At 36.0% G+C, this 11,358-nt stretch overlaps 2 protein-coding genes across 2 annotated transcripts; both read left to right on the forward strand.

The window, feature by feature from the left end:
- Positions 1 to 1,019: 1,019 nt before the first annotated feature.
- On the forward strand, positions 1,020 to 8,123 carry LOC119768038. The gene is made up of 2 exons (XM_038258340.1): positions 1,020 to 1,714; positions 7,968 to 8,123. Exons 1-2 carry the CDS (start codon positions 1,100 to 1,102, stop codon positions 8,115 to 8,117), a joined length of 765 nt encoding a protein of 254 aa, XP_038114268.1. The 5' UTR covers positions 1,020 to 1,099; the 3' UTR covers positions 8,118 to 8,123.
- An 89-nt stretch (positions 8,124 to 8,212) lies between these two features.
- On the forward strand, positions 8,213 to 9,117 carry LOC6037632. Its single transcript, XM_038258341.1, has 3 exons — positions 8,213 to 8,444; positions 8,504 to 8,667; positions 8,726 to 9,117. The coding sequence occupies exons 1-3, from the start codon at positions 8,246 to 8,248 to the stop codon at positions 9,092 to 9,094; spliced, it is 732 nt and encodes a 243-aa protein (XP_038114269.1). The 5' UTR covers positions 8,213 to 8,245; the 3' UTR covers positions 9,095 to 9,117.
- The last annotated feature ends 2,241 nt before the right edge of the window (positions 9,118 to 11,358 follow it).

Below are 11,358 nucleotides of genomic sequence, written 5' to 3' on the forward strand. Positions count from 1 at the left end.
GGTTTTCGAAATTTAAAAAAAAAATCATCTGAAAAAATCTCATAACAGGTATGCTCCTATTTAGATAAATGAAAATAGTTTTTCCTGAGCTTTTACTTCTTTTAACGATCTATAGACTCAAAATTGAAAATTTGTTGAATATTTAAAAATCTATAATATTAGTCCAAAGTGTAATTTTGTCCAGTAATGTTTTGGGTAAACTTTAAAGGGAAGGCAAATACTTGATAAACAAAAAAATGCAAAGGCCAATAAAATAAAAACAGTGATGACAGTAATTTTTTTTATGTTTCTTTCGGCAAAAAAAAGATCATGGTTTTAAATTTGGATAAAAACAGTGTTTTAAAATTTATTTTACTTCAGTCCCGTTCTTTTTCGATCATTAGTTTCCAAGTTTCCAATATTTTAATTTCGACGAATGTTTTTCTTATTAATGACTGCCTTTTTGCAGCACGTACGTCAAAACTACTCAAAAAATCTTAATATTTGTAAACGATTCAAAACATTTTAAATATAATGATGATCAATGCATTTTAAATTGTTTTCTGTTGATAAATGTTCTATTTCCATTATAAAAATGAATAATTTCGATTTTTTTATGTGTTTTCGGATGATTTTTTACGAACTATAAAAAATATAATCAAATTTCAAAATATCAAAACACACAAATAACGAATATTTTTCGCTCCAAAAACTGCTTTGTCATCCGCAAAATACGAGATCATCCCACCTGTTGATTGTGAAAACAGACCCAGCACGCTGGCAGGGGCGCTATCACCTCAATTTCCATTGTAAACAACCAAAAAAACAATCCGGTACGTGTGAAAAATGGCAAACCGCATTGAACTTGTATTCACCCCAGACGGCACCACCTCGCACTGGGTGGTGGTGGTGGTGGATGCACCCATCACTTACCACCCCTTAGTTGCGGCGATATCATGCACCCCTCAAGAGAACTTTGAATATTTTTCCGCGCCAGTCAGTGTCGAACCATCGCGCGGATAAGATTGACTGGGCTTTGTTGTGTGAACTTTGTGAAATGTGGATTTAAAGAAATATCTTTAATCAAAAATCATAAAAAAGTGATTGCTAAATTTCAAAAATGCTGCTAAAATTGTTTAACATATGTGCCTTTATACTGTTGATCCCAATCTACCCCTTTGTGGGGCTGTTCTTCCTGACCCTGCTAAGTTACGGCGCCCTCGCGAAACGCCTCATCCGGCTGTACTATGGCGCGACCTTTAAAGGATTCCTCGAAGGACTGGACGCCATCTGGAACGTTGAGACGGGAAGCTCGCGTTCGATGCTGAACCTGCTATTCTTCGTCGAGTCCCCCCTCGAAGGTCACTCCGACATCCCGGAGCGGTTCCTCCGGGACATCCGGAAAACGATCCTCGAAAAGCTCAAAGACACCCCCCGCCAGCCATACCCACGAATCTTTTGGACCCGGAGGCAACGCTTCGGCTATTGCTTCTGGACGGACGACTCCAAGCTGACCATCGAGGACTACGTGAGGTTCATGGAACCCATCGGAAAGGACAGTAGTGGAGGCAGCTCGGAGCGAAAGTTCCTCGACGAGGCCCAGCTGCACGAGTTCGCTGGCAAGGTCAGCAATCGGCACCTTCCCAACGGTCATGCGGCGTGCTGGGAGTTGCTGATCGGTACCGAGCCGGTTCGGCAGGGAAAATCAGACACGGCTGCGACCGTCAAGTACCCGGTGAGTTCGAGGGGGGATGTTGAAATGTTGCGGTTCTTTGAGCATGGAGTTCAACACGCGTGTGGTTTTGTTCTGATTGATTTTTGCGGTGAGGAATGCAATGTTGCAACATTCTTTGTTCAACCGTTGATATGAGTGAAAATCTAGTTCAATTAGGCGAATGCCAGTTGTGTGAATTTAAATTCCAATCAATGAAAATAAATTCAAATCGAAGCAAAAGTCGGTTTAAATTGAACTTTCAAGATACACTTTTTTATTCTTTAATGAACAATCTTCTTTGATATCTGGGCAAAAAAAAACTGTGCCAACTGTTAATTTTGCTAAAATGTTGATTTACAATTAGGACTTTATGGGAACTAATGGATATAACCTTTAGGTAAATCAGCTTGCATAAAGATTTTTAACTTTTAATACGTAAACAATATCTACTGAGTTAAATATTTGATAATCCTATTAAATTATAAACTAACGATTAATCGATAAGAAGCAAGTTAAGGCCGTTGCAAATATTTTTGAAGTTTATGTCCCTCGACTCTGACCAAAGTCGGGGGCAAAAAATAAAAATAAAAATTGAATTTACGAGCCACGGTTTTAACATTTGAATGAAAAAGGTGTTTAAAAATGCATAATACACCTGTCCAGTTGTTTTGCAATCATTAGTTTCCAAAATACCTAAGTTTTGACGAAAATTTATTTTTTTGCCAAGAATAAAGTCTTGCGGTGCTGTGCATTGGAATTTTATAAAAATTCAAAATATTTTAAATCAATCCCAAACATGCTAAATATGATAATCAATGCAGAAAAATGCGTTTTAGATTGTTTTCAGTTGATTTGACTTTTATTTTCATTAAAATTTTGAAAAAAAAAGTTTTTGCCCCCTGATTTTTGGACCAATTATTAAGGGGGCGACATAAACTTTGAAAAATATTTGCAACGGCCTTATGTCTACTTCCTATGACTATAAACAAAAAACAAAAAAACAAATTATAAACTGATTTAAAACATTGTTTTCCTTCAATTGACCTACAAAAAATTACAAAAATGACTGCACAGGCTCAACTCGAGGGGAAGCATAAAGTTTGGGGTCCCCAGAATCACGTGCATTTTGATTTTTTCAAAAATAGTTTGTCTGGACCAAATGGTTTTTCTCCAAAGTTTTGTGCCATCTTTGTTTATGTAAAGCTGAATTTTGACGAAAACAATTTTTTTCGCAAAAAAAAACGAAACATTGAACATTAACATTTTACAAAACAAAACTGGTTCAAACATGCTAAAATATCTAAATTTCAGGGTAAGAAAATGAATTTGATTTTTTTCAGTAAATTGCAAGTTTATTTCCAACAAATTTCCCCCTGATTTTCAAGGCAATATATAAGGAGGGGGTGACAACAACTTTTAAAAATATATGCAACGACATTTTATGTAAACAATTAAAAATGATGATTTAATAACATTTATTTATTAATAAATTATTCTTAGCTAATAAAAGCTTGATGTTTTTTTTATTTCTAATATAAGGTAAGATTTTTGAAAATTCGAAACTAAAAGAATCCCAATACGTTTTTCACATCATTACAGTTATGCTACTAGATAAAAATATCAATTAATCTATGAAAATATTTGTTTTATTCAACTATTAAATGTTTGTTCCAGATTAGATTTTTTTTATTTGATAATGATAAAGTGTATGAATAAACGCTATACATATACTCTGAATAGTTCACAATCTGCTTAAAGTTTAAAGTTTAAAGATAATTTTGAAATTAAATTTGCAACGGCTTTACCCAATTTCTTTTAGCAAAAAAACAACATTGGTCAAACAGAGTTCAAGAAACTCATTTTTGAAATGGTTCAAAGGATCATTTTATACGACCATTTACAAATCAAAAACAGTTTTTAAAAGTGTTCTACCGTTAGCCTTAGATCTACGATCATCAATAATAACAAATTCGTTTGATTTTTATTTAAAACAAAATCTATGCTGTTTTTTCACATGGACATTATTTTATTTTTAGATAAAATAACCCTTTGAGCAATTCTCTACCAAAACCGGAAATGGATTTTATTTGTATTTTTTGATTTGGCTCAATTTTCGTGTTTCTTATTCTTAAAGCGGTTCTATCTCAGCAACCCGAGGTCCAATCTTCAATGTCTCTTATACAATTTTATAGCAAATTTTCTGAACTTTTCAAAAAAAATATTTTTAGAAATGGTCACTCATGGTCACTATTTTTAAAAATCGAAAAACTGCAAATATTTCGCTGAAATCAAACTTTTGGTGGCTATATCTTGAAAACGGAGCCCTTTATCAAAAAATCTGTAGAGTGGTTTTCGATTGCAAATTCAATTTTGCATAAAAAAAAAGTCAAATTTGTTTTTGCATAAAATTTTGATTTTGTTCCAAAAATCACATTTTTCAAAAATTTATAACTTGGCGGCAGATTTTTGACCATGTTTCTCTATGGCTCAAAGTTGCGGATTTTTGTCCTCCTAAAACATATCAAAAATCTCGAAAATAAAAAATACGTATTTTGGGAAATTGAGTTTCAGTGAAAAAAATTCATTAAAAAATCTGCAATTTTTTTTCCCGTGTTTCTATTTTTTCTCAATAGTCCTCAACAATACCTCAAAAGTTACAGCTATTTGAGTATTTACATACCATTTTTATATGGACAGCAGCCAAAATTGTATGGAGACTTGTATGGGTGAACCAATGACGCAAAATAGCTTATTTGGTCATAGGGAAGGCCCCCACAAAGTTTGAGCCAAATAAAAAAATACAAAAAATAAAAATGGTCGAAATCGGCCGATTTCGTAGAGAATTGCAGTCTGCCCCTGATCGCATAAATGTCCCATATGCATTTTCATCGATTTCGAGTTATTGATGCAGTTTGGTTCAAAATTGTGTGCTCTTTCAAAAGAGCCTATAACATCCAGTATTTTGTCCTAGAAATCAGGAGGAAATCCAGTTTTTCGCTAAAACTTAACACGTAGCCTTATGTATGGGACAAACTTCAAATGCGTTTTTCTCAGCTTGCTGTTTTTGCATATGGGACATTCATGCGAATATGGGCAGTGCTCCTTTTTCAAATTTTAGTCGTGATTTTTGTTCAAGAATGGTGGTTATACATGGTAGAATGAGACTTTTGCAATTTTTGTATCATTTATTATAAGTTGTATAAAACAAAATCTAAAAAAATATTTACACACTTCAATCCTGTTTGGAAAGAAAATGTAATTTTTACAACATTTAAAATGTTTTAATACAAATTTCAAACAAATAAAAAAAATCAAAGTAGTTTATCTGCTTGTTGCGCTAATCTATTTTTTTGTTACGCGATGGCATTAACGTCCTCCTAAATTTCACTCGAGCAGTACACTTGCACAAATGGCACAAGTTTAGATGGCACGTGTTTCTACAATAACCCGATGATTACCTAAAAATGCGATGTGGCGCGTAGAGCTTTATTTAACACCTAAATTTATCGACAGAGGAATCCCCGATGACATGGCTATGAGGCCAGGGCTGAGCTGTACGATTTTGAACTAGTTAGTCGCTGTTGGCGGGTTTAGGGCGCCAATGTTCCTGTCGAGGGCGCTTCTCCTCGTAGGGCGCCTATATTTGTATACTAGGGGCGCCAAGTGCTGAGCGGGGGGGGGGTTGAATATGTTATTCGTCTTTTGGCTAACTCCGTTGGGTAATTCCTGCCTTATTCAGCTTCCTGAAGCAAACTTTTGATTTGCAACATTCCATTTTGCTGCACCTCTATTTTCTTAAAATTACCTACACCCAAACGAAAAATATATCTCAAAATCTGCAACAGTGAATTTGCTGCAGAAAATGTTATATTTTATTACATTTTTTTGCAGCAAGCCCATAGATCATTTTTGCCCGCGTGTAAACACGTCAGCGATCTGCATTTCTCACCAACACATAGAATGCTGGCGCGTCCCCGAGCAACAATCTAGAGAGAACATTATGTTCGCGCTCTGTCCCTCACCATTCATCAAGCGTCCATGGCGCGGTGGTAGCGTGTCGGATCAGCAACCTAGAAGTTGATGGTTCAATCCTCGTTCTGTTAAGGTTTTTTTTCTGCAATACAATCAATCTGCCGTCGGTAATGTCGATAATTGTCGGTAACGGGCAAAAATGTCATACCCCTATATATCGCAAAAAATGCATGAGGACAGTTTTCATGCAGATTCTGATATACTTTAATGCTGCCATGCATCAAAATCATGCGACCGCCGGTTGGGTGTACAAAACACTACAGCTAACTTTTCTTAAACCACACGTCAACAATGAGAAACTGAACAAATCCAAATAACTGGATATTTTCTCAGCTTTCAAAAAGACAGAAATGTTTTATCCGTCTTGTCCTTAATCCTTTAACAACCCTCCGCGAAAGCCGACTACGTTCTAACCAGGTCCGTGCACTTATCATACAATGTGGTTTGATTATAGGCAAACTGCAACAGTTATACAGTACCAGTACAAGTATGAATCCCCTATTCGGAAAGATAATTAATTTTAATACAACAATATTTCCTTTAAAATGAACATTATTGTACCTGAAAAGAAAACGTAGCGTGACGGGACATCACTGGAAAATACTCGCTCAAATTAAGCAGTTTTCTCAAGTATTTTTTTGAAATTATTAAAAAAAAATGTGTGTGATAGCCAAAAAAATTAACGAAGGATTGTTCTCAGATAGTTTACCAACATTTTCCAAAAATATGCTAGAATTTGATTTATCGTTTGAAATTTGGAACTAAAATAATGCTCAAATACAAAGAAATGATCAAAACAAGTCACTCAGCAGTGTTACTTTTTCAAAGGAATCGTTTTGACATGCTATAATATTGGAAGCGGATATTTTTAAACTTAGAGGTACTTTTCGACCCATTTAAAAAGTATATTAAAAGGTTGAGTTTTTGAAAGATCATTTTTGGTGAAAATCGTACCCCAAATATATATAGCTGCCAAAACACAGGTTTTGTTCTAGGAATGTTACATTTTCAGCAAACGTTTTTTAAGATGTCTCCTTCACAACCCTTTAACAGAATTAAGTTTCATTGAAAAGACTGAGGAATTGCAAATTCCATAAAAAAATCATTTTGACCCATTTTCATCCCTAATTTTTTAAAGTTTTGGCAATAAATAGCCACTTCAGCCGCAATAAATGGAATCATCACAGCGAAAAAAATGTTTATTACAAAAACAGACCAGTCTCTGATATACCATAACACCGGTCATTGTATGCTAGCGATGCATAAAACCCAGCAACGTAGCAGCATCTACGAACCATCAAAACGGAGCACGTTGAAGAGCACTGCTAGTTTATTCAAACAAACGCGGCAGCGTTTCGCGGCGCAACTTGGCAACTTAGCAAATTTGCAAAATGCAAAGTTTCTCTTGGGCCCTGCTGAGGGCGCCAAATGGTTTAAGGAGGGCGACATTTTTGTTAAAGAACTTGTTAGTCGACGACTAACCTCGACTAACCTACAGCTCAGCCCTGATCTCCCTTAGGCTCTTTTTTTTTTAATTTGCAAAAATGGCATTTTGGGCGCCCTGGGGCTTCCTGAGGGGGCGCTTTATCTTTTTCAAGAAGGCGCAGCACAAATAGGCAACTTGGCAAATTTGCAAAATGCAAAGTTTCTCTTGGGCCCTGCTGAGGGCGCCAAATGGTTTAAGGAGGGCGACATTTTTGTTAAAGAACTTGTTAGTCGACGACTAACCTCGACTAACCTACAGCTCAGCCCTGTATGAGGCAATGTGCCAAACAATAGATTAAAATTGAATGATAAATTCTATAATGAGTAGTTCAAACAGGAGTATCAATCAAGATAATAAACTTTAATCAATTTTAATACAATATTCCATTTGAAGAAAACTGTTAATTTATATAACTCACTATGCTCGGTTTGATCATAGATTTTATTTGGTTACTGCAAAAAAATCATCTTTTTACAAGTTTCATCCTCAACAAAGCTACTCCAAGAATCTTTACCCAAGTCAAGATTTGAATAACATCTGGAAAAATAAGCTCCACAACTAATGGCTTCAATTTCTAAACGCCCAGCGTAAGACTGCATTTAATTACTTGCCCAGACAACCTTGAAAACCACTTGAACTACAATAGGTACTAAATACCCAGCCAAATTTTGCACTCTGCCAACTTTTCTCACTCGTGCTAATTTTTCAATTCAGCCACATTTAAAACGCTATCTATTTTTTTTTCTTTTCCCGCAGATGATGCTCCGCTTGCACCACACCGCCGGCGACGGAATGGCCATCGTAAAGTTGATTTTGGACACCATCACCGGTAACCACGCTGCGTTGGCCGCTCGTATATGCACCCCAGCGAAACCAGCAGAGGGCCTAAAAATGTGGCGGTCTTAAGCTAACCCAACTGCTTAAGTTGGGCCTCAACAGGCCAGCTATTGTTCTGCGGATGATCTTCCGAAAAACGGAAAAGAGTTACCTAAGTACGACCAAGGTCACCAACTACAAGGTTGCCAACTGGCACCATGAACCCCGGTGGATGTTCCGGAACAGGCCGTGATTTCGATCGTGAAACGCACCAAGCAGTTGGTCGAGGAGGTCGCTTTTCCGACGTGTTTCTGCTGGCGTTGGCCAGTAGCTTCCAGAAGTTCTTCGATGCGAAGGGGGAACCGGCGCCGGAGCAGGGTATCTCCGTTATCGTCCCGGGACGCGCAGGAAGTGAAGGTGAGTCGGGGGTAGATGGAATTCTTCAAAAGGAATTTGAACTTATCGATTCGTTTCAGCAAAATCCCTGAAAATCAAGAATCGCTTCACGACTCGCCATCAGCAACTGAAAATTGGCAGAGGAGTTCAGCTAGACAACCCGGATAAGCTGTCGAAGCTCCGTCAGCAGCTATCGATCATTGCGCAAGGTTCAACCTGCACCAGGTCGAACGCATCACACACTGTGAGTAACATTCAATATCTCAAAAAAAATCTCAAACCAAGCTTCCCTCCCTCTCTAGGTCACATCCTGGTTCATCTCAACCCTGACCGGAATGCTTCCGGTGCCCATGCTTCGACTAGTCGTGCACAGCTTCCGGGTGAACGTCGTCTTCTCCATCCTGCCGGAGATCGAGCAAGTCTCCTTCCAGGGTCTCCGGATGGTCGATCCAGTTCTTCTACTCCCCAACACCGGAAACATTTCGGTCTGCCTCGCGGTGTTAACGTTCGGCAACAAGGTGCACGTGGGAATCCTCGCCGACCGGACGATCGTTTCGTCCGAGGAGGAAGCTCACCTGATCGTCGAGGAAGTGGTGGCCGAAATTCAGCGCATGGGAAAGGTGCTGGACGAAGAGCAGAAGATGACCTCGATATCGTTCGAGAACGAGTAGGACTGGAGCTGTGAACCTGATTAGATTTCTAAGTAGGATAAGATATTGGTTTTGTTTTAATTTTACAATGTTGTTTTAATAAAATGTATAAATTCAAATGTTTTTATTTAACTACAAAAAGTATGTTTATTTCTGATTACTGTCCGATCTCGAGTATCCGAAAGCCTAAAAAAAATCCCTTGGGATAATCCAACTTTTTCTTCTTTGCATTATTTTTGGTTATAGAGCCCAACACTATTTAAAAGCGATTTAGAAATTTTAAAACCAAGATGGCGACCAAAGAAGCGGTGTTAAAAAAAATAGAAAATGCATTTGGTATTCTAACATGCAAATAATTACTCAAAATTGACAAAAATGGGGACGCAGAACTCGAACTATATGTTAATAATAATGAAATACAAAACTTGAAAAAAAAAAATCACGATTCGAATATTCGACATCTCATACAATCCTTCGGATAATGGAATTTGCGAAATCGAAACTTCGGATAATCGAGGCTTCGGATAATTGAATCTGGACTGAACAAAACTGAATAAAAAAAATATTTTGAGCTTTTGAAATTTAGGTACCTACAGATTTGATCGCAGTTTATATGAAAATGTTAATGTAGGATGCAAGTCATCAGCGATCTTATATATATAAGTGATTTTTTATAAACTTTAAATACCTCTCAGTTTAATATTTTAAACCAAATTCCAGTATTCAACTAAATAATTCAACAATAACAGACTTCGGCTATAGAGTGAAATTATTAAAATTGGATTATACATATATGTAGATTTGTGTTCAAGAGAATTTTGCAAAGTTCTTTGTCATATTGGTCATGTGTGACATAACCAGCTTCGATTACATTCGGAAAAAAATAGATTTTGACCCTCGAACAACTTTAAGGCTCTGAAAGGTATTATTCCCAGCCGGCCATTTGGCGGCCATGTTTGTTTTAGAAAATATTCAAATCTGGATTTTTGTTTAAAAGGTCAATAAACCAAATTTCCAGTTTTTGTTTTTGGGTGTTTTGAAACCGCCTTGAGTCAGGGGTATTAAAAAACACCCAAAAAGCAAAAACTGAAAATTTGTTTATTGAAAATTTTCAAAAAATAAAACTTTAAAAATCATTATTCAGAATGTTCCAATCAAAAAATGTATTTCTTTGTGTTGTTTGGAGAACCATTTTACATACCTATCGTGATTATTTTTTCGTTTTAATTTAATATTTCTGGACCCTGAATTCAGAACCATCATTGACAGTCATTGCTCCAAAAGTGAATGACACCATCTGCGACCTTCGAGTTCAGTTATCCTAAATTATTTAAAATTATGTGGTTTGTTGAGTTACGGTGTGTTTCGTTTAACAAAAACGTGTGAAATAAGAGCTTTTTCGATTTTATGGAAAAAATCAGAAAAATAGCTAAAAATTATCGATGGATCATTTACATATTCTTCAAATTTCAAATTACTTATGAAGGTTTAAACAATTTTAAGTTATATTTTCGAAAAATGTTTTATATTACATTTTAAAAATATTTGCAAAGGAAAAGCAAAAAAAAATCTCGAAGCATTGAAATTATGAGTTTATTGTAGGTAGAATAAACATAACAGATTTGAGGAAACTTTGAAACTCGAATTTTATCAACATTTACCATAAAATGATGGTGAAAACCCTTTAATGATTTTTTGAATGATTCGAATAAAATAATTCTCATAAATGTTTCCAAATTATATATAAGTTTCGTGTTTCAACAAACTATTATCATCGTAACAGTTGTCTGAGTAGGCGGTATTCATCATGTGAAAGCAATTTAAAACCAGAAATTTTAGAGAAAGTCACGTTTTATTTATTTTACACCCTGCTTATATTGAATCAAAACTGATACTTTCAAGGAAACTTTTTCTGTAAACTCCAAATCTGATTGCTTTGATTTTTTTTGCAAATAAAATGGTGAAATAAGACAAAGGATCAGCGATGGGAGAATCATCATCAAAAGAAAATTATTTGACGCTCATCAAGAGAAAAATCGAAAGGCTCTCCTCTCTCGTGCACGAAAGATCGATAAAAGGAATCTCAAAAAGTCATCATCTTGAGTATTCGTAAAAAATCTCATGAACATGAACATGATTCCATCGATTTGTTGTTCCAAGATTTGAACATTTGCTTTTTAAAGCTTATAGCTATAAACGTGAGATGATTCAAATATTTTGGTTCCCAATTTCACAAACGTTAAAGGTCATTGGTTACGTAGATTTATTCTCCTCAGTTTTGAGTC

Source organism: Culex quinquefasciatus, chromosome 2 (genome assembly GCF_015732765.1).
Source record: "Culex quinquefasciatus strain JHB chromosome 2, VPISU_Cqui_1.0_pri_paternal, whole genome shotgun sequence".
Classification (NCBI taxonomy): domain Eukaryota; kingdom Metazoa; phylum Arthropoda; class Insecta; order Diptera; family Culicidae; genus Culex; species Culex quinquefasciatus.